Consider the following 22,614-nt stretch of genomic DNA (forward strand, 5'->3'; position numbering starts at 1 on the left):
AAATATATGAGTTTCTAAATAATCAGTATAAGATTTTCTAAAAGCCTACTTCACTTTCCTTAAAGTTGAAAGTTTATTTAAAGTGAAAATAAATTGTTAGCTTTACATATATTTGAGAAAATCTTAATGCAATTTTTCAGATATTTGCCTTTTATGTTGTTGTTTTACTGTTGATATGCATAAAATGTTATTTGTTCCAAAGCTGTTTAAATGTTTTTAAAATTAGAAGTACAATGTTTTAAATAAAGGGAAAAAAAAGAAGCAGTGTTATCATACTGCATTTAAAGTATGAAGTATGGAATCTAAGAGTGGATTCCTAAAAAAGAGGATTCTTAAACTCTTTAATGCAAACACAAATATAGAAAATTATAACTTTTATTCCATTGAATCTGTCGGAGTAAATCATGTTCCTAGCAGCTGTGATTGATGAATTATTTATGATGCATTCTGCTACTTAGAAGTGTCCTTTAAAGTAAATTGATGTTCACCTGAAATACAATTATGCTAAGACAGAGAGAGCAATCAATCTTATCTCTTCTTTGTAAAGCTTTTCATTTTGAAATTTAAATAAACTACATATGGGATTAGGTCATATTTTAGTATAATTCTATCTTTGCCCAAAATGAACGAAAAGATAAAATGCAAAGCAAGAGTTAAATATGTTACGACAAAGCTACATATACTTAACACAACAAAGAAAAAAATATATAAATTTGTTGAAGAATGATTTCCTTTAGAAAATATTCTTACAGATTTGTTTTAGCAGGGGTTGAAATTTACTTTAATCATCTCTTTCCATTAGGGACACCTTCAGAATAGCTGAATTCTATTGAACCTATTTGCCGGGTGCTAGAGTCTCCATTCTGATCACATAGTTGGGGAAATCTTTTTTCTCAAGGAGTGCCCTCCATGAATATCAACTGTTTGGAGGAATGTCCTTCCTATCCCCAATCCTATGTTTTTTTCCCACTGAAGTTGTAGCCTGTGACAGTTCCAGAAAATATCTAAGCTTTCATTAGAGCAACACAAATTGAATTTGATTTCCTGGTAGCAAGTTGATGTGAAATCATTTTCTGTATAAAATTTTTATTGTTTTTCCTCGTCTGTGTGTATGGATTTGCTCAGCAGATTGAATAACTCTAGTTATATTATTTGGAAAGGATTATTTTTTTGTAAAATTTTTCTTTACCCTGTCGTATTTTTGATGGTATACAAAAGACATCAATTTTTAATAAACCCTTTTCTAGTGACCCAGACTATTTAGTTTTTTCAGAAACAGAGGGTACCCTCTGACTCCTATTATATTAAACTTTTATTTGAAGCTTGTATTAATGTGTGCCTTTATGCTCTGATACTTGATTTGGTTAATTTTCAACTGAGGGGACTCTATGTTTGTCAACATTGCATTTCATTTACCTTGTGACATCTCATTGATCAGATGGATCTGTATCCTTCAGGACTTCGCTTGCAGCTTTATTTATACTCATCACTCAAACTGATTTAGTGTATCATCAGCAGTTTGGATTAGTTTACAGTAGATCCCTATGTCTAGGTGATAAATTATCATCTCTTGTGCGTGAAGATTTATGGGATACATTTTGGAAATGACCTCCTGAACAGACACTTCATGTCGTGGTGCTGAGTGGTCATAGAGTTGATATTAATATATTTCCCATCCACAAGGCTCTGGGGAGTCTTGGTTGACATGTTATAGGAGCTAATCTGGACTTTCAATGCTTCCCTCTGCTTGGGAAATCTATTAATTGTTTTTACATTAACCATGGCTTTTCTATGATGACAAGTGAAGGCTTATATTGCAGACAGACCCAGAGTTAGATTTACAGGTGTGGTCAATCCCAAATTGCAAATAGGATGCTTTTCATATATATTTTCCCCTCATTTCTTTTTTTCCTTCCTCCTCTTTTTCTTTCCTTTCCCCTCCTCCTTTTTTCCTTCAATTTATTTGTTTGTGCCTTTCATATTCCACATAGGAGCAATGTTATAATGGTGATTTCTTTTAAAATTTGTGTTCTCTTACAATTTTTGTATCCTTATGACCCATCCTAAATGCTTTTGGGAACAAGGAAAATGTTTTTTACTAATACAACTGCAAATATATAAAATACAATACAGCTGACCCTTGAACAATACAGGGGTTAGGAGCACTCACCACCCCCCCTTGAACACACAGAGTCCAAAATCCACATACAACTTTTGACTCTCAAAAACTTAACTACTAGTGGCTTACTGTTGACTGAAGACTTACCGATAATATAAACGGTAAATTGATACACTTTTGTATGTTATATATATTATTTATTGTGTTCTTACAATAAAGTAAGCTAGATAAAAAATGTTATTAAGAAGATCATAAGGATGAGAAAATATATTCATAATACTGTACTATAAAGAATCCACATATAAGTGGACTTGTGCACTTCAAACCCATGTTGGGTTTGAAAACCCTTGAGGGTCAACTGTATATATTATATAATATACACAATATAAAATGTTAAATCTAATATAAATTAAGATATAATAAATACAGATATAATATAATTTATAAATATAATATTTATATATTAAATATAATAAAAGCAATATAGAAAGGTAGTAGGTTTCTGGAAAGTTTCTAGATCAGTTCAGATGTTCATATTTAACTTGCAAAGTATCTGAATATCAATTCAACTATATTCATCTACCTTTCATATTGTGTTCTTATATTTTATTTTTTTTTTTAGTTTAAAAAGTTTGAGAATTTGAGTTTATTTATTTTGAGAGAAAGAGAGAGAGAGAGACAGAGGCAGAGATACAGGGAGACAGAATCTCAAGCAGGCTCCGTGCTGTCAGCATGGAGCCCGATGTGGGGCTCAATCTCACCAACTCCAAGATCACGCCCTGAGCCAAAATCCAAGAATTAGATGCTCAACCAACTGAGCCACCCAGGCACCCCTGGGAAATATATTCTCAATTTCAGTACACATATATATTCCTCAGTAGAAAGGGACTCGAGAGACTTTTTGAGAAAAGTTTTATTTATAACAATCATATAATTCATTTGATCAGCTATTAGGAAGTCTAATAAATAGTTTCATACAGAATAATGACGACTTTCTTTGGTTTGGTCATCTTGATTTTTTTTTTGTCTAATTCCCTTATTTCTTGAATTTTATTTGATGCTTAAATGGTTCAGTTTAGTACAATTTTAAAATAAATTGCCTCAAAACTTCTTTTTGTAAATAAGCAGTATAAAAAATTAGTTCTGGCTACCATTAATATGTCAGCTTCTGTTTTGATGTTTAAATTGAAAGTGAAATGTGGAGAAAACCAAGCATGAACCCTTGTTGGATTATGTATGCTCTCATAAATAATATATTTTTAAAACATAGAAATGTTTATGTTTTTTCTGACTCCACATATCTACTGTATCCATTTCCCAAAATAATAGCTGGTGTATTTTGGACGCATGAGGCAATGGAAATGATTATCATTTCTGTTTTTAATCAATGGTGGGGCTTTCTACAAGTCACTAAATCTTTCCTGGATTTGTAAAATGCAAGAGTTGTACTAAATACTCTCTGAGATTTTTTCGTCTTTCAGGATGTCCAAATGTAAGATTTATTTAATGCATTTTGCTAGTTAGACAATTTGGGTTTGATACTTTAATTTGGGACATCTATTTTAATTTGATGGGAAAATTTGTAAACTAGATATACAAAAGTGAATGATTCCCTGTTCTTGAATCTTTAGTTATTATCTGAATATTAAGACTATATGGCCTTCAACATACATAGTACTGTAGCTGTAGTCAAATCAGACCAGCATTTGCTATGACAGAGAATTTTTGCTGGTGATGTTTCTTTTTGCCCACTACTAAGAAACTGCTTATATTTCTCTTGCTTTTTTGTTATTTTTCATATTATGTTACATTTTCATATTTTGCTCTGGATACATTACATGTGCATACAGTTGTCTCAGATGACATTTTCTAAGGACTTTTTGAAATTTCTTGGCGATTTTTAGTGTATATGCTATCTTTTCTAAAGTCAGAATTTTTTAAAAAAATTATTTATTTATTTTGAGAGAGAGAGAGCGAGTACACCCAAGTGTGAGTGGGGGTGGGGGAGAGAGAGAGGGGGAGAGAGAGAGAGAGAGAGAGAGAGAGAGAGAGAGAGAGAGAATCCCAAGCAGTCCCTGCACTGTCAGCACAGAGCCTGATGTGGGGCTTGAACTCAGAAACCATGGGATCATGATCTGAGCCAAAATCAAGAGTTGGACGCTTAACTGACTGAGCCACCCAGGTGCCCCTAAAGTCAGAATTTCTGCTTGTATTCCTGAAATTGGCTGGAATCAACTGTACCTGTGGGTCTGATGGCATTGAAGTGAACTGGAGGTTTGTCTTAAGGAGAATCGGCATCCCCCTTGATGAGTGTTATTATAAGGGAATCAAACTAGTGGTAACTAACTTTTTCAGAGGCTAGAAGAGCTGCTTTTGATGTCAAGGAAGTTTCAGTGGAATTTAGACTTTCAAGGTCCCCATTCCAATTCTCTCCTGTCTAGTCAGAAATAGACTTTGATCCCAAAGACTTTGTAATTCTCTGATAATGTTCTATTGAAGCAATATTTGTTTTCCCAAAGTATGTTCTTCAATTTAGACAATTGTATATAATTATTTAAGAAAATTTGACCATGAAAACCATAGATTACCATCCAATACAGATGGAAATTTCCCATCTATGAGGGTCTTTTCCTGGAATATACCACTCTTGATGCCTAATATAGTAGCAACACCTAACTATTCTAGGTATTTCAAGCAGAAAAGGATTTAGCACAGGGTATACGAATTTTCCAAAACTGTTGGAAGGGTTAGAGGACTAAAGGTCAGGAAAGCCCACTGCTATACTTCAGAAAATCAAGATATTTGGGTATCACAAAGAATTTATACCCATACACTAAGAGTAGTTCTAATTAGGTTTTTGGAAGGAGCAAAATTAGATGGGCTTGTTCAACCCACCATCTTTATCCAAAAGTGCTTTAAAAGACTTTCTTCATCTGGTTTTGGTGACACTGTATTCTCCTGAGTACAGTCATAGTTCATTCCATGTTCAACCCCTAATACTTTTTAAGCATTGCTGAATCATTCGTCACTTTTTACATCTTTCATTTCCTGGGGATATTATTGTTTGAGTGCATATTTGTTAATTTTCACCCACATGTAGCAATGCTTATGCATACGATCAGTAAATTAGGAATTACTTCTTTTATTTTTTTTTATAACTTAAGTTCCTATAGATCACATCCTCATTCTACATGAGTATTATAGACTTATTTCTGAAGTAATTCAGGTAATGACTCTTTTAGATAGAATTTTTTTTACATGATGTTGACATTTCTTATATAATTTTTACTTGTTTTAATATCCTAGTTACAATTTTCTCTTTTTCTATGATTTTTCTGGAAATAAAATAATAAGGCTATAATTATGGAATCCTCAGATAACATTGATTGTCTCAGTAGCTATTAAAAAATAATTAGTACATAGTACTATTGCTTTTTCTTCTTAAACAAAAACAGTGTTGTTTTAATGATTTAAACCTCACGATCCCATCCTTCATGTTATTATGAGTCAACACCAGGGAACTCAAATTATGAAGAAACATCATTAAGCTTGATATAAACTCAAACCCTGAAATCTATGTCAGAAAATACGTTACCTTCTTGCTCAACCAATGAAGGTAATTCAATATCATCTAAAATATGGTTGAATAAGAAAGATTTCTCTTGATTAGTATTTAACTGCTCTTTTCCATAAGGTAACCCAGAACAAGATGTTTGGCTCCAATTATCAGGGTAGAAATTGCTTATGCAAATCAATGTAAGGCAATGAGGTGTGGATAAAAAGCAAAAGGGAAATATCATTATTATTGGTTTGTGCTCATAAAACTCTGACAGCCTGAAGGTAATGACAGGCACAAAGCCAGAGGGATTGTTAGTAGCAACAACATACTCAATAACTTGTGTTCCAGTGAGAAGTTATATGTTAACATGTGTACACAGGATTTTTATTCGATAACTTCCGGCTTGCATTTGTGAGAGAGCGTCTGCTCCCTTGCATGTAGATTTTTCAGAAAAATGAAAAGTCATAAAATAATAGAGGAAGAGAGACAGTGTGTCGAAGATAATTTCCTTTCTGAAGAGACAGTATTGTGTTTTCATCCAGATGGTAGCTGAATCATGCTTAATGTAAAATGAATAACCACAGACAGTTTTTGCTCAGATTTCTCTGTGTTTCACTTAAATCACTGTGCAGTTTTAGAATTACTATAGATAGAAAGGTTAACACTTCATGATAATTTGTTGTGATCACTCAATACCATACGATAATGATGTTATCATTGCTGGTGGTTTTAATCATTGGATTTGACCTAATTATCATTTAATTTATTAGAGACCTAACTACAAAGCTAAAATTAATGAGAATGTTAGATAGAAAAAAATGAATTATAAGGAAATATTCCATGGATTTGAGAATCAAGAATACTATCTCCAATAAAAAACAAATAGTTTAAACATTAAGTAGCAATAGTTATTCATATTTCTCAGTCAGTACGAAATAATCTCTATTCATCTGTTTCAATTAATTTATGTACAGCTACTGATTGAATCCTTGTCATTTTGCCTCTGAGTTAAATGTTGTTAACTGACCACTGTAACCATCTAGCATGAACTAAAAAGCCTTTATTATTAACGACATATACCTCTGTTTGGTCATCCTGCAGGCATTTACGAAGCTCAACAGGAAGTTTTAGAAAGTTATATTCATTGGTTTTCTCTTACCTGTTATTTAAGGGCTTAAGATATTTTATATATTTTAGCTAAGAAGAGTTGGTTTTATAAAGTGATATTTAAGATAACTTTATTTATGGGACACCTGGGTGGCCCAGTTGGCTAAACATCAACATCAGCTCAGGTCACGATCTTACAGTTTGGGAGTTGGAGCCCTGTGTCAGGCTCTGTGATGACAGCTGAGATCCCGGAGCCTGCTTTGTATTCTGTGCCTCCTTCTCTCTCTGCCCCTTCCCTGCTTGTGCTCTCTCTCTCTCTCTCTCAGAAATAAGCATAAAAAATTAAGATAACTTTATTTAAAATGTATCTGTGAAACTATTAGACACATTTTGTTGATGAGTATGTATATTCATATGCTGTTATGTGTGTAAATGCACACCAGTCTTTAATATACACACCCGTGGGTACATCTATCTGCAAAATGCCTCTCAGTCCTTGAAGACTCTACATTTGATCAGATTGCTAGTTCAGGATACAATAAAGTTACCTTAGAGGCATTTTTTTTCCTCTAACCTATTTAACTCTTGCATGAGCAGTTTCCTTTCTTTTCCTTCAATCATTTCTTTTTCTTTTATGGGCCCTTTTCAGAACCTTCACGTAATAGCCTAGAACTACATATTTGGCAATGTAGTCAATGTTGTTGTGAAAAGAACCCTCCTAAATTTGGAAGATGGTTTTTCTTATTACTCATATTTTTATAATTGCTTGGTGATGCTATTACATAGTTTAATACTAGGCGTATCATAATATATTTTAATATATTTAGCTTTTTCCTTGTTTGGGACCATCTAGATCACTTTCCAGTTTTTGTTAAACAGCACCATAATGGTCTTTAAATTATAGATCTTCCTATTATATTTTGGTTGTCTCTTCATATCAATTTCTGGAATCATGTTATCAATTTTTCTTCTAAAATGTTAAGCTAATATGGAGGAGTAGGCATAAAGTTTGAAAGTTTTCTTTTTAAAATTTTTTTTTTCAACGTTTATTTATTTTTGGGACAGAGAGAGACAGAGCATGAACGGGGGAGGAGCAGAGAGAGAGGGAGACACAGAATCGGAAACAGGCTCCAGGCTCTGAGCCATCAGCCCAGAGCCTGACGCGGGGCTCGAACTCACGGACCGCGAGATCGTGACCTGGCTGAAGTCGGACGTTTAACCGACTGCGCCACCCAGGCGCCCCGAAAGTTCTCTTTTTATAATACACTAAGCAAACAGCATTGGATCCTATTTTCAAAATAATTTTCTTACTAATTTACTAAGTAAAAGATTACCCAATTGCTATTTCAGTGTATATATTTTTATCACAAATGATGTTGAAAACTTCATATATTCTTTTGCATTTTGTTCTTTGGTGACATAATCATCCATGTGTTTTACCGATTTGAAGATTGAAGTTTTACTCTCATTTTCATAATTTTGTATAAATGGTTATAAAGTAAAAATAATGAACCATAACATATTTACTACACATTCATTTTCCCCATGATATCTAAATATTTTAAAGTTATTGTGAAAAAGCACATGTTATAAATTAGTGGCTTAGGAGGAGTGCCAAAGGTCTCCCCTAAGTTACATATTTGGAAAATGAGTTATAAAAGGTTCAAATGCATTAAAAACATTTGATCTACCTCTTGTTTCTGTCTGTGGAAGAGAGGGCTGTGTGCTAATATAGCACACAAAGAAATGGTGAATTCATTTGTCATACCGAATCTCATTTCCTTTTGCAATCAGTCTCTTATATTCACCTATTCTCTTCTGCTCAAGGTCTCTCCCAGCGATTATTTTACAGATCATTTTTTACCCTTAAGGGAAATAGCTCATTATAGTGTTAAAATCTTTTCTTAATGCTTTGTGCTAATAAACCAAAATTGTGATTTCACTTCCTGCACCAGCTGTGCTTAGTTTTTATATCCACTGTACATGTTGCTCCCCCATCAGGCATGTCCAGTTATCCTTTTATTCCACACCAACTTATTATATACCCACTCTATGTCAGATGCCACGATAAATACCAAGAATTCAGAGCATGCTGTATACAGCAGATATGGCCCTGATCTCATGAATCATATATAACAGGGTAAGATTGACCCTACGCGGGAAAAAAAAGCAAATACATAGATATTTACTAAATGTGAGAAATGCTGGGAAGGAAAAAATAGAACACTGTGAGAGAACATATGGGCAGATGGGTCAGGCAATTTTAGATTTGGTGTTCAGGAACTCTTTCTCCAGAAGAAGGAATGTATACCGAGGTCTGAAGGTGAGAAAAGGCTGGGGAGGAAGGAGAACATTTTGGAAATATGGAAGGGCCTGCAAGGGGCTGGAGCAGAGAACTAAGTTCAAGGAAAAGAAAGAAACTGGTGTGTCCGAGCAGAGTTAGTAAGGATGAGAGAGAAGGTAGGAGAGGAGGGCGGGAACTAATCATAGAGTGCCAAAGGAGACTGTGCTGAGGAGGTTGGATTTTATTCTGAGTGCAGCGGGATGCTACGGATGGGATCAGTTTTAAGCTGGAATGTGATGTGGTTCCATTTGTATTTAAAAGGCGAAAGATTTATGCGATTTGAAGAGAAACCAGAGCATTCCATTTGTATTTAAAGCAGTTATCTGGAAACTTGTAATAACACACTGGGCTTGGGGCAATCTGCATACCAAGAGAGGAATCAGGTAATAAAATTAGGAAGATATTTGAATATTCAGGTGAGAGATAATGGCAACTTAAATAGCCAGTAGATACACAGAGACATGGATGGATTCAAAATGTTTTTTTTTTTAATGTTTATTTAATTATTTTGAGAGAGAGAGAGAGAGAGAGCGCCAGCAGGGAGGGGGAAAGAGAATACCAAGCAGGCTCCATGCTGTCAGTGCAGAGCCTGATGTGGGGCTTAATCTCACAAACCAGGAGATCATGACCTGAGCTGAAATCAAAAGTCAGACACTTAACTGACTGAGCCACCCAAGCACCTCCCAAAGTGTTTTTTTGAAGGTAGAATAAGTGGACCAAGGGATAGATTGGATGAAAGATGTGTATGAGAGGTGAGGAAGAAGAGGTACCTAAGTATTATCCTAGTGTTTGTGGGTTAAAGGCCTGGGAACAAGCCCTGTGGAGCTGTAACCCTTGGAGGTTGAGAGAAGACGAGTGGCCCAGGGTAGAGACTGATATGGAGCAGCCGGAGAGGCAGGCAGAATACCAAGGGTGTGGTGTCCCCCAAGTCAAGCAAAAAGCTTATTTCAAGATTCAGAAAATGACCAGTGAGGTTAAATGCAGCTGAGAGGTGGAGTAAAGACTGGAAAGTATTTCTTTTGGCAGCTTGCAGATTTATTGATATCCGTGGCATGGATTAAAGAGTGAAGGGGAAATGTCCGAGTAGAAACATGTGTATGTAGCATAAAATTTAAAGAAATTTGCCAAGGAAGGAGATCAGAAAATTAGGGTAGGTAGTTAAAGGGGGATAAGGCTAAGGAAAGTTTTAGTTTTGTTTTAAAGATGGGGGACTGTTGTACTAGTTGGGCTGGTAGAGAAGGAGTCAGGATGAGAAGAGCATGATAAATGTTAGAGAAGTAAGAGATAACTGGGACATGAGTCCCTAAAACGGTAAAAGAACTCATGTCTGATAGGAGATATACTTCCAGTAAATTTGAGAATTTGGAAATTCTGATGAATTTGATTTTTTCCATGTTTTTTCAGCAAGGTCAGTAGCTGAAAGTGAGATAATAGTGGGCGAGAGAGAGGTTTGAAGATTAAGGATTGGGAAGGGAAGGACGGCATGGCTGTTGTACTGAGTGCCTATTTGAGTTAGGGAATTATGAATTTATAATAACACTAAACTGATTGCCTTATTTTACCCCATGATGCTTAGTAGCATGATGCAGACCTGGAGAAGGCAAATACTTGGATTCATCCACGATTGGGTTTTCACCACTTAGTGTCCTTGAAGGACAAAGCTGCAAAGGAGACGAGGCTATTTGCTATGAAATGATTAAGATGAGCTATGAAATATAAGCTGGATAATTGGGAAAACAAAAACAGGATCTGATAGACAAATACCTGCCATTGATAAAGAGTCTTAACAAGTATATATGATTTGAACACTGAATAAAAGAAATCCCCGTGCTTCGGAGCATATGGGAAATGTAATTTGTCCTTGTTGAATTCTCCTAATGTCATGCCCATTAATATGGGGATATCCCAGGGAACTTTTTCAGTCCAGAGCATATGATGAAGAGCCCTTTGTTTTCCTCTACACTGATATACTGTCATACTGGTTTCCTGGAGTGGGTTGATCAGTAAATGGGAAAGAAGTGAGATAGCATTTGTTGCTTGAATGTTTGGTATATATCTTGTCGAAGCTTTGTCTTTGTGGTCACCTAAATGTTAGTGTTTTTGCTGTTTTAGTGCCAACGTAGGTATGGCTATTTTGTGCTGAGGGGCACTAATGAGTGCTTCTATTTCATGAGCCACCCCAAGTCACAAGCAACCAGTGGCTTGTCACCTGAGCAGAGCTCGGTGAAAAATAGGGCACTAGACTGCACAACTCAGGAGCCCTCCAGGTCTCTTTCTTTTTCCAGACCTGGGAGGAGAAAGGTTTCTAAGCTTTCCTCAAACCTAAAAAACTGTGGCCTTAATTTTTTCTTGCACTTTTACTTTTTAGTATATGTGCTGCCGAAGCAAGCATGCACTTTTACTTTAAAAAAAAATCCCTTAGGGCAGCTGGATGGCTCAGTTGGTTAAACATCTGACATTTGATTTTGGCTCAGGTCATGACCTCACGGTTTTGTGGGTTTGAGCCCCGCATCGGACTCTGCGCTGGTGGTGTGGAGCCTGCTTGGGATTCTCTCTCTCTCTCTCTCTCTCTCTCTCTCTCTCTCTGCCCCTCCCCTGCTAACCCTTTCTCTGTCTTTCTCAAAATAAATAAATAAACTTAAAAAAAAATCCCTTTAAGCACTACCTTCCTTCCAGGTTGTCCATATAATTTCCCTCCCTTGAGTCACTAGGACATTTTGACTTCTGGAGGTGAGGCTGAAGATGTTGACTCTAGGTCCCCCCCTCCACCCCTTGAGCTTGGTCTTAAAATAGCTAACATTTCTTGGGTTCTTATGTGGCAGGCATTTTTTCTAAGAGCTTTACTTGTTTTATGTCATTTTCTGTGCACAGTCTTCTCAAGTATTATATTATCTACCCTTTCCAGTCGAAGAAATTAAAGTTTAGAGAAAGTAGATACCTTACTCAAGATCACATGACTGATAAGGATCAGCCTGAATTCCTATTTAGTTTTCTAAATACACACACACTTCTTTATCAATTGAGTTGCATTTTTTTTTTCTCAACTAGTCACCAGCACTAGGTCTGAATGAGTAAAGGAGTGGAAGTGAGGAACTCCATGTACGAACCCTATAGTCTGTGAGCATCTTGATTTACAAAAGGCAGTGTATTTTTACCAGTAAGAATATAGTTTATCTATTTTGTGAGCTTGTTGTGGTCAAAGTCCTTTACCAGGGCATTCAGGAAAAGCAATTCACAAACTTCAGTTTTACCAATAGATTCATTTTGTGTCTCAATAATATTTCAAGCTAGCAGCAGAAGTGAGAGGTGGGGATACTTTTCAGTACCCCAGCACACCCCTATAGACTCACATTCACATTATTTCACTAACAGGTGTAGGACCCTGTCAGCTTGTTCCGGAATGTACAAATTCAGCAATGGCAATATTACACCTCTGGTGATGCTCTTGCATGTTGAGGTATTGATGGCATGATATGTAATTACTAAATAAGAGATCTGTGAAAAGAAAACTGAGGTGAGAATATGCCATCGTCTATAATTGAAGACAAACAAACAAACAAGTCTTTTATGTGCTAGCAAGTTGTTTTGATTTAAAATTTTCTGATTTTCTGGCACATTCTGCAATTCTTTAAAAAAATATACTGCTTTTACATAATTATATGGATTACTATTATATTATATTATTACATTATATTATATTATATATTATATTATATATTACATATTATATTATATCATTTGGATTTTTAAAATAATGTAAATTGCCTTTTTCTTCCTAGAAAACTATATGAATACTCCTATATCTAAGTAAGTAACTTCTAAAAAGTAAATCTAGGTGAAACACACATTAAACAAATCAAAATCAAAATGGCATGTAAACAGTGATATGTTATTTTCAGGCATTTTGTTCTACCTGTTCAAATAACTTTCTTTCCTAAATACCTCTTGTTTTTTACTGTGTCTGGTGGCCAGATACTCCTGTACCTTGAAAAGTTTGTGGTGGTTCCTTTTTTCCTGGGTTTCCTTCTTAGAAACTTGTTATAATTTAATAATAAAGGTTTAATAATTATTCATATCTTTTCATCCTTGGTTCTTATCTACTAGAATAAAATGTAAACATTCTTTTATTTTGCATATAATGCTTTTCCAGTGCTTTGCTACTCATTTTTACTTAATATCACAATCTCCAGCCAGTTTTCAGTTATGAACCAAAATAATATTTTGATCTGTAGTCTAGCTTTCTTGTGTGTTAGTTGGTCATCTGTCCCTGGTTTGGTGTCTTTGCTGCTGTTTCTCAAGGTCAGGGAATGTAGAAACATCCTCTGAAGTGCATGGCCCAGGCTTCAAATGGGTTTTATCCAATCCTTGTATGACATTGCTATGATCTGGCAGCTTTTAATCTCCTTTCTTCCTTCCTTTCTTTCTTTCTTTCTTTCTTTCTTTCTTTCTTTCTTTCTCTCTTTCTTTTTCTTTCTTCTAGTGTTTATTTCTTTTTGAGAGAGAGAGACAGAGATGGAGACGGAGACAGAGGGACAGAGCACAGTTGGAGGAGGGGCAGAGAGAGAGGGAGATACAGAATCTGAAGCAGGCTCAAGGCTCTGCGCTGTCAGCACAGAAAATGACACGGGGCTCGAACTCACGAGCTGTGAGATCATGACCAGAGCTGAAGTCAGACACTTAACCGACTAAGCCACCCAGGCGCCCCTAATCTGCTTTCTTATTGCCCATGGCTCCCTTTGAAATCACCCTACTCTAATAATGCACAGACTGACAAATATTTAATTTTTGAGGTTTAGGTTTTCAGGTTAAAAGCTTTAAGACAATGGTTTAGCTTAGTTTTATTTTTTGTTGTTGTTACTCCCTTGTGAACTCTTGTCTGTGGAACTTGTATACTTTTTCTCCAATCTTTTCATCTGCCTCTTTTTTTTCTTTTTTAACTTAAGTATTTACCTCCTTCCCTTCATGCCTACTGTTTATAACACAGTGAAAGCCTAGAAGATTTATTCAATAAAACCAGGTGTTCTTTGCTTTCCATTTTGCCTAAGTTGTATGAGAGAGTTTCTACTTTTCTTTCTGAAGTTGCCAGGAAAATTTAAGATATTTGGATTTGTTTTGATTATATCCCCCATTAGTGTTGTATCAGTCAGGGTTTGGGGTTTCAAGCCACAGAGACAAACTCTGGCTAAGTTAGGCAAAAAGGAATTTATTGGAAGGGTGTGGGGTAGCCCTTGGAATCATTGGGAAGGCTGGAGCGTCAGGCTTACAAAATGTGTGGTAGGAACTAAAGGGGACTCAAATTAAGAAACCTCACCAAGGTCCTGCCAGGGGAATGGCTGGTTCAGCTGCTACCATTAGCATGGCTGCCTCTGGGCCCTCAGTGTCACCATCCCAGGGGATCATCATTCAACTGTTCCTGCTTCTTTGCATTGGTCCTGCAGGATTCACAGTCCTGGGATGAAGTATCTACTTGCCTGAGGCCAGGGCACACGTGCATCCTTTAGCTGCCAGGGAGCATGGGGAAGGGAGTATTTACTATTTTGTCCCTTCCACTGCCAGTAGGAGGTGGAGCCCTCACCTTCCTGCAGGATTCCATGGTGAGTTATTGCCCCTATATAAATGTGGTGTTTAAATGCTGGAAAGCCCAAAGAATGACAAATGCCCACTACAAATTTTTGAGGTACAATTATTCTTAATAGAAAGGAACAGTATTTCAAACTCTTGCTTCAACCCTCTTGTCACATAGTCAGAAAAATCAATGCCTGAATTTACCTGGCATTTCCCAGACTAGTCTTACAAGTACAAGGGCTCCTACTTCCCAGTGTCACTGAGGCCCAGACTTGCCTCTCTTATCTCATTGGAGAAAACACAGGACTGGGTCCTGCCTTGTGCAGTCCCAGAGCAATACCCCCTAAAGCTTCATTAACACATTTCCACTAGAGCACAGGATGTGATTCTGACAAATGGGAATCACAGAGAGTTTGATGCAGGAACGGACAGGAAGCTTTCATTATTATTTTTATTTATTTTATTTTTTAAGGTCGTTTATTTTGAGAGAGAGAGAGAGAGAGAGAGAGAGAGCGAGCTGGGGAGAGAGAGAGAGAGAGACAGAATATCCCAAGCAGGGATTCGACGCGGGGCTCAAACTCACAAATCGTGAGATAGTGACCTGAGCTGAAATGAAGTCAGATGCTTAAGCGACTGAGCCAGTCAGGCATCCCAAGAAGTTTTCCTGATTCTTAAAAAGAGATTCTCAGGAAGAAATTCTGTTTCCTCTGTGCAATGTCATGTCTGATTGTGATGGTTGGGATTACTTGTACAATCTAACCGCAAAATTGAGGATGAAGGCAAAACACAGGTAAAGGTGGGGCCAAACAATTTCTGGAGGAAAAGAGCTGCAGCTGTGGTACCTTCTCTTATAATAGGAAAGAATAAATCTTGTTATTAAAAAGATCATTCTAGGGTGGATTTTTTTTTTTTTTTGTAATTTGCAGCTAAACATATATAAACCGGTCCATATATCTTTGGTTTTTAATAAACTGTCTTTCTGTGTCCTGAGGAATAAATCCTTTGTGCAGTTTGTCCTCTGTTTCCATGTGCTAAGGGGCTCATTATTAAGAGTGCACAATTATTTCATGGAAACATATTAAAAGATAATAGTGATTTCCTTCCTCAGCTCACCTTTTACTTTTCTCCCTATTTACTTATTAGTCCCGTTGGCTTTTGTGCATGACAGATTGTGGATCATGTCACTTGTTAGCAAAAAAAGTAAAATAAAGATGGTCTCATACCCAGTAGTTCAGTCTTTTGATGACATCATATGCAATTGCATCTATCAATGCGAGTTATATATCTGACAACTATGCACTGAAATAATAACTTACGTTCTATGTTAGTGTTTAAATAGGACATTTTGGAGGAACCTGATGGATATAAGAAATGTCTCTTTACAGTACTGTCAGTTGTTCACAGGGAGGCATATTGAATAAGGAAAGTCAGAAACCGCACAAATATAGTCAGCATTTGCTGGGTCCCCAACTGGGCACATAGATGCTGGCTAAGCAGTGGTAGACAGGAATAACAGGGGCCTTACTCTCATGGAGTTTACAGAGTACATGAGCAGTCAAACTAATGACCAAGCAATTAGAACACAGTGTGATAGATGTTCTTATATGGTACAACGGGTGAGAATGTAAGAGGGGTACTTAACTCAGAATTAGGAAGGGGTGGGAATGGGCAAGAAAGGATTCCTGAGAAAAATGGATCAAGCCTGAGTCCCAGAGATTGAGCTGACTTGACGTAGGCGAAAGAGAAAGCATACATAGCGAAGGGTTTGTTCAATGACCTAGAAAAGGGAGAGAGTATGAATAGGCATCTGCAGAAAGCAGGAAGTAGCTAAGTTGAGGCAGAGAGCAACAAAGTAACAGGTGGGATTTCAGAAGTACAGAGAGACCAGACCACGAGGGACATTTTTAAGTCCCATTAGGGTGTTTGGACTATATTCTGAATGTAGCAGAGTTCCGTGTATGCATTTGGTGAAAGCTATTCTGGCTGCATGGCAGAGATGTGATATGAAGGGAACAGAGCAGGAATGGTGGCAGTGCTAGTCATCCAGAGAGGCTGTCAAATAGGAGGAAGGAAGGGGGAACCTTGAGGGAATAGTGGGGACGTGGATCATCACTTGAATATGGTGGAAAGGGAGAGAGAGGCATCCAAAAAGATTACTTGGTTGAGGTGGATAGAAGGGTCGTCACTGGAGAAGGGCTGCCAAAAGGAGCTGATATGGGGGAGGACAGTGAGTTCAGCTTTGAGAAGCTCTTCGTCATCTGTGGAGCGTCTAGCAGATATTGGGTTGGGTCAGCAGCTGTGTGCACAGGTATGGGGTTTGGACATGGGCTGGAGTCTCTGAGTTCCACTGTTCTGATTTATTAGATGATGAAGATGATATTTACCCCATAAATGTCATGGGATTGAATGAGATAAAATATAAAGCAATTCACACAGCACTATAAAAAGGAGGCAAATATTATTGTTTTCATTGCTCTGTTCTTTGGTTATTACCGTCAGTGATGCTTTTCCTTCAGTTACTCTGTTTCCAGCCAGTAGGCTGAAATGATTACAAAGATTATGGCAGCTTATTTCTACTGAATACTTAACTGTATTCTAGACACTCTTTTCTAATTCTGTACAGATATTAAAACATTTATTCCTAGAATAACCCTATGAAACAAGGACTTTTATTATTCCCATTTTATAGGTGTGAAGATAGGCACAGAGAAGTTAAGCAACTTGCCAAATCATGTAGCTAGGGAGTGTTGGGGTGTGGACTTGAACAAAGATAGTCAGACTTCCATTCTTGCGCTTTATGTGTCAGAATATACTTTTGCTAAATGGGCTTTTAACTTTTAATCAGTTTTGTCCCCTAAGCATATTCTAGCAGTTATCTTTGTTCTTTTCAACAACTCTACTATTTCTGAGAACCCTCAATTCCTTTCACAGTTAATATTAAAACCCTTTCCTACTTTGTATCATAATGTCAAGCCTATTGCAGATTGACTTTCATACACATACCTATAAACATCAATTTCCATTTCATATTTGTAACTCCAGCCATCTTCATATTCATCAACTTGTAGATTTGAAAGGAACTTAAAATCTTCTTACTTAATTGCATACCAAATGTTTGAATTCATCTTGTCAGGTAGTTTTTGTACCAAGACTCCTAGAGTTTCAGTCACAGAAACTGTCTTCCCCAAATCACATCTGAGTATCTGCCATTGTATTCAGTAACCTTTTCTCCACCACTGTTTCCCCAGCACATGAAAGCTACCAGCACTTGAGAAGTACACCTTATGTTTTGTGGGATGAATTGATAAAGAAATGATTGATCATCAAAAAAAACCTAGAACAAAACAAAAACAACAACCACGTTTACGATTCTGTAATTTTCTTTGTAATTTGACAAGGACAAAAAAAAATTTCCTTAATTTAAAATATGACTATTTTCATGCAAGAGGAAGGTTAAAACAACTAAGGAAAACACTTGGGGTTTTCTATTTTTTTGGAAAAAGGAGTTGACATATGTAGAATTCCAGTAACACCTGAAGATTGGAACTGCCGAGAATCCAAGAAGACGCTTTCTGCCCTGAATTCTGAGGCAAGCAAGTCAGAGCTGCTTCCTAAGCCTGAATAATTGCCATTTTAGCCTGCTTGAAATGTAAATTTGAGCTTTATTCTGAATTGGGGAGGGAACCAAGAACTTGAGTTGAGGATCACTATTGGGTCAAGGTCAACTCATAATATGAACAGTTGGTCTGTCTGTGAAGAGATTCTTGTAGGTATGTATTAGACCTTTCGAGATCAATGGAGTATTCCTTTGTTTCCTCTTTGGGATTATCCTAACAACACTATCCATAAACCAAATCCAAGAAATAAATAGTTCTATTTTGATACATTTTATTATTGCATCACTAAAATAAAACTCAAATTTATGTTTCATAATTCCCATTGTTCCAAAATTTATTCATTTAAGTACTAAAAAAGCATAAAAGATAATTGTGACAGTTAAATCTCAAATAACTTATTTAAATCCTGGTCCCTGAGTTCTAATGGAAAATGACTCATATGGCATATTCAAAGCCAAAGTGGAATTCAGATTGGTTATTCAGGGTTGCATTTTTTTCAATAAAGTTATTCATTACACCTGATGACGGTGATGGATTTGTGGTTGCTAAGTTCGTGTTGGGCACTGCATCTTTAGAGTCTGATTAAGTGGGAGTTGCCATTTGCTGTGCTGTGAGTTGCCAACAAAGCTGAATCTGTCACAGGTGCTACAATTTGTATTTCAGAAAAATTTCTTCCCCAAGTTTAATTATCCCCAAAGTATTCCACTCTATGTAAAATACTGAAAAGAGTCAGCAAGTTCTTTTTTCTCATTTTCAGTACTGTGATGTAAATTAAGATTTTGTCTACTACCTACATGTTGTAGAGATGATGGAATTTCTAATGGCAGGGCCCCTCTGTTTTATAATATAAAATACTATTTTCTATTCATTTTTGCTGCTTTGGATTCAGGAAAAGAATAATGCCAGTTAGTCATAACTAAATAACGTATTCAGAGTGACATAAACCATGCTTCGTAGAAGGGAACAGGCATGAAGTAGATAGAAAATGTGTAGATTTAACTACTAATGATGGAAACTGGGAAATGAGAAGTCCTACGCTCAAAAATATTAAGTGTAGGATTGACTATTTCTTATTAAATATTAATATATGTTTCAAACTCATGGAAATAAGTGTGTATCATTTTTTGTATGAGACAGCCTGCCCTTTGCAGAGAGACTAGGGAGCTGGACGTGTTTTGGAGACGGTCATCACTCACTCTTTCAGCAAAGCAACTTGTCTTCACATCAACGTATATCAGTCAGGCTTCTGCTGTTATTTTTTCTTTTCCATAAGACAGTTCCTTTTTTTTTCCCCCAACATTTCAACAGGAAGTTCTGATGGGGAAGTGTCTTCTAAATATTTCAATGCAGAGATAGTTTCTTTAAAATTGCCCGAGGTTTATTTGGTAGATTAGAGAAAGGCCTTTGACCCTGGTAATCCATAAGAAGTGATTATGGCTATGAAGATAATTTTTAAGATGGCATTATTGTTTGGTGACTTGATCCAGAGATATGTTATAGTTAAATCTCTTTGGGATATTTTAAAATGGGATTCTTCATCATTTCCCATGCCTTTCTCTTTGCCTTTGTACTAATGCAATTCTAACAAATAGAAATGGTTAATTGAATTGAGAAATAAGTGTGTTTACGGGAAATTGCTCAGCCTTCGAATTGTAATTACAATTTTATATTCTTTGTAGGATTATTTAACCATTCATAAGTATGGCAATGCAGCCAGAAATGATCTCTGGAATACACTATCAGAGGTAAAGTATAGGAAGCTCAAATACCAAAACCTCTTCTTGAATATTTGAATTGAGTTTATAAACCATTCATAATTTTTATTGGCAATGACAGTTGTTTTTACTTTTTATATTTCCATTTTCCCCATATTGCTTTATCATTTTAATTTTGATACATTATATTATAAAAATAATGGGATTTAAAATTACTTAAACCATAAATGGTAGTAAAAAGTACCTTGCCTACTTTCCAACAAGACAGTACTTCTGAAAAAGAACATTAATATGGTGTCAGTCCCTTATGTTTGAGAGAAATATTGATGTTAAAGTAGTTTTTTTTCTATAGGTGAATAACAAATATTTAAGTTTGATACTAGACATATTTGGGATACTTAATGATGCTGCAAGTACTTGTTTTAACAATAAACTATGTTTTGTTTTCCATTAAGTAAAAACTTTAATGTTAATAAAGCTTTCATTTATCTGTATGTATAAAGCTTAACTCAAGGCAAGAAGGTTAACTTTACTAACACATTGTATTAGCTTCACTGATTTTAAATGTTTTCAAACTTAAGTAAATCATAAAGGTAAAAATAAAAATGGCTCACTGGTAATTATGTTTACAATTCATGTTTATAAAACTAATTTATACAATTTTGGTTATAAAGGCTTTAAAAAGGAATGGAAAATATGTAAATATACAAGAGGTAATGGATCAGTGGACACTCCAGATGGGTTATCCTGTTATCACCATCTTGGGAAATACAACAGCAGAAAATAGAATAATAATTACCCAACAACATTTTATTTATGACATCCGTGCTAAAACTAAAGCGCTTGAACTTCAGAATACCAGGTACAACACTCCTTTGCATGAAAAAAACAATTGCTTTTATTAGTATGTTTCACTGTGGGTTTTTTAACATTTTAAAAAGAAATGCTGACCACAATTATAAAATGTAAGTGAAATATAGTTTTCATTTCTTTATTTACATGCGGTGTTTTCATTTTGATTCCTCTTTTACTCTCATTTCCAGATATTTTAACCATCAAAATGACAGCATACCAACATTATTTTGTTTAAGAAGACAGAGTTTAAATTATCATGGTGATTTAGAAAGATATGTGATTTCTTACTTTTCCCTGTAAATGTTTGTTGAATTAAATTCGAGAAAGTTAAGATGCATCGAAGTCAATTAAATGGAATTGAGCAAACTGAGATTTATAAAATAGATGAGAATAGAAACTATCCAGAAAGACTAATTAAAACAAACTAAAAACCACAACCAGACTAACTAGTGCCTGAGCCAAAGGAACTCAAACTAGATCCATTTTTAAGTGGTCTAAGTATCAATGCTACTTAGCATCAAAATATGTTCTCTTCCCTCATTTTCGGTGTTTGAAACCACTGAACACACAACATACATAGAATTTTTATTTGTTGTTAAACTTTCTTTTCAAACGCTTATTTAATTACTGAAAACAGCACACAGTGCTTCTTTCTCCTCTACTTTGTATTTTCGTATTGTTTTGTGTCTTATTAAAAGCTAAGCCAAGGAAAGATAATAGAACTTAAATTAGTTCATTTCATTTTTTAAAAGGTGCCCTGAGACAAGATTGAAGGGGGGGAGACAGAAGGGATGGGGTTTAAAATTAATAAATAAAGTGAAGTGCTTGGATGAGGTTGGTCATTCTGACTCCCATTACCTGGGATATTAGAACCCTGATTTTATCATCCACCAATACCTAGGAGGTGTGAGGCATGAATTATTTTTTGTTTTTGTTTTTGTTTTAATCTCCAAAAGGAATAGAAATCATTCCCAGGCAGGTTAGTTCCAAGATGGGCTATACGTAGGAGTGATTGAGAAATTCATGAATGTTTTCTGGTGACTAAATGTGGAGTGTCACTCAGGAAAGCATGGTCTTAAATGTCCTGGTCGGCATATATTTTGGCCTTCACCAAACTGCCCTTGCAGCCCAACTGTTTCAGTACAGTATTACCCTGCCACACTGTCAGGGCCTGACTCTGTCAACACCTCTTTACTCAGCCGGATCCCACACAGCTGCCAAATGCTGCTTTTGGTCGGTCCTCCACCCTCTCTGGCCCTGGGCTAAACCTGCTTAGGCATCAACCCTGGCCTTGCCAGGAAGTACATAAAAACTACTTGACTGTGGCAAAGTTAGAGAGATTTAGGCCATGCCTTTGAGAATGATCAGTCTGACACAAACATCACTGATGCAGAAAAACATAAAGGACCCGCAAATGACAGAACAAATTTTGAACAAAAATACTCTGTCAGCCTATAACATGCATCAGATGTATCAGCTATGGGTCTGACTCTTTAAAGGAAGAGTTTCTCCCAGGCTGTATAAGTACATCAGCTCTATAGAGCCTTGCTTTTGCTAGAGTTATAAAATCATATGGATAATTTTGAACCCTGAGAACTTGGCATATAAAATATTAAGAGTAAGATAATGCATGGAGTCCCTTTAATCTTGAAAATTATTTTCTATCTATTTTGAAATAACAGAGCTTGCAGTTAAAAATTTAGTATTCAATTGTATATTATTGATCATTTTAT

The 22,614-nt window shown here is 36.0% G+C and overlaps 1 protein-coding gene across 1 annotated transcript in view; it reads left to right on the forward strand.

Moving 5' to 3' along the window:
• TRHDE (thyrotropin releasing hormone degrading enzyme) overlaps positions 1–22,614 on the forward strand; it is a 391,992-nt gene that overhangs the window by 277,700 nt on the left and 91,678 nt on the right. The window contains exons 8-9 of the mRNA XM_045466621.1: positions 19,991–20,056; positions 20,701–20,888. Of these exons, the coding sequence (XP_045322577.1) occupies positions 19,991–20,056; positions 20,701–20,888 (254 nt within the window). The remainder of the gene's footprint in view (positions 1–19,990; positions 20,057–20,700; positions 20,889–22,614) is intronic.

Source organism: Leopardus geoffroyi, chromosome B4 (genome assembly GCF_018350155.1).
Source record: "Leopardus geoffroyi isolate Oge1 chromosome B4, O.geoffroyi_Oge1_pat1.0, whole genome shotgun sequence".
Lineage (NCBI taxonomy): Eukaryota > Metazoa > Chordata > Mammalia > Carnivora > Felidae > Leopardus > Leopardus geoffroyi.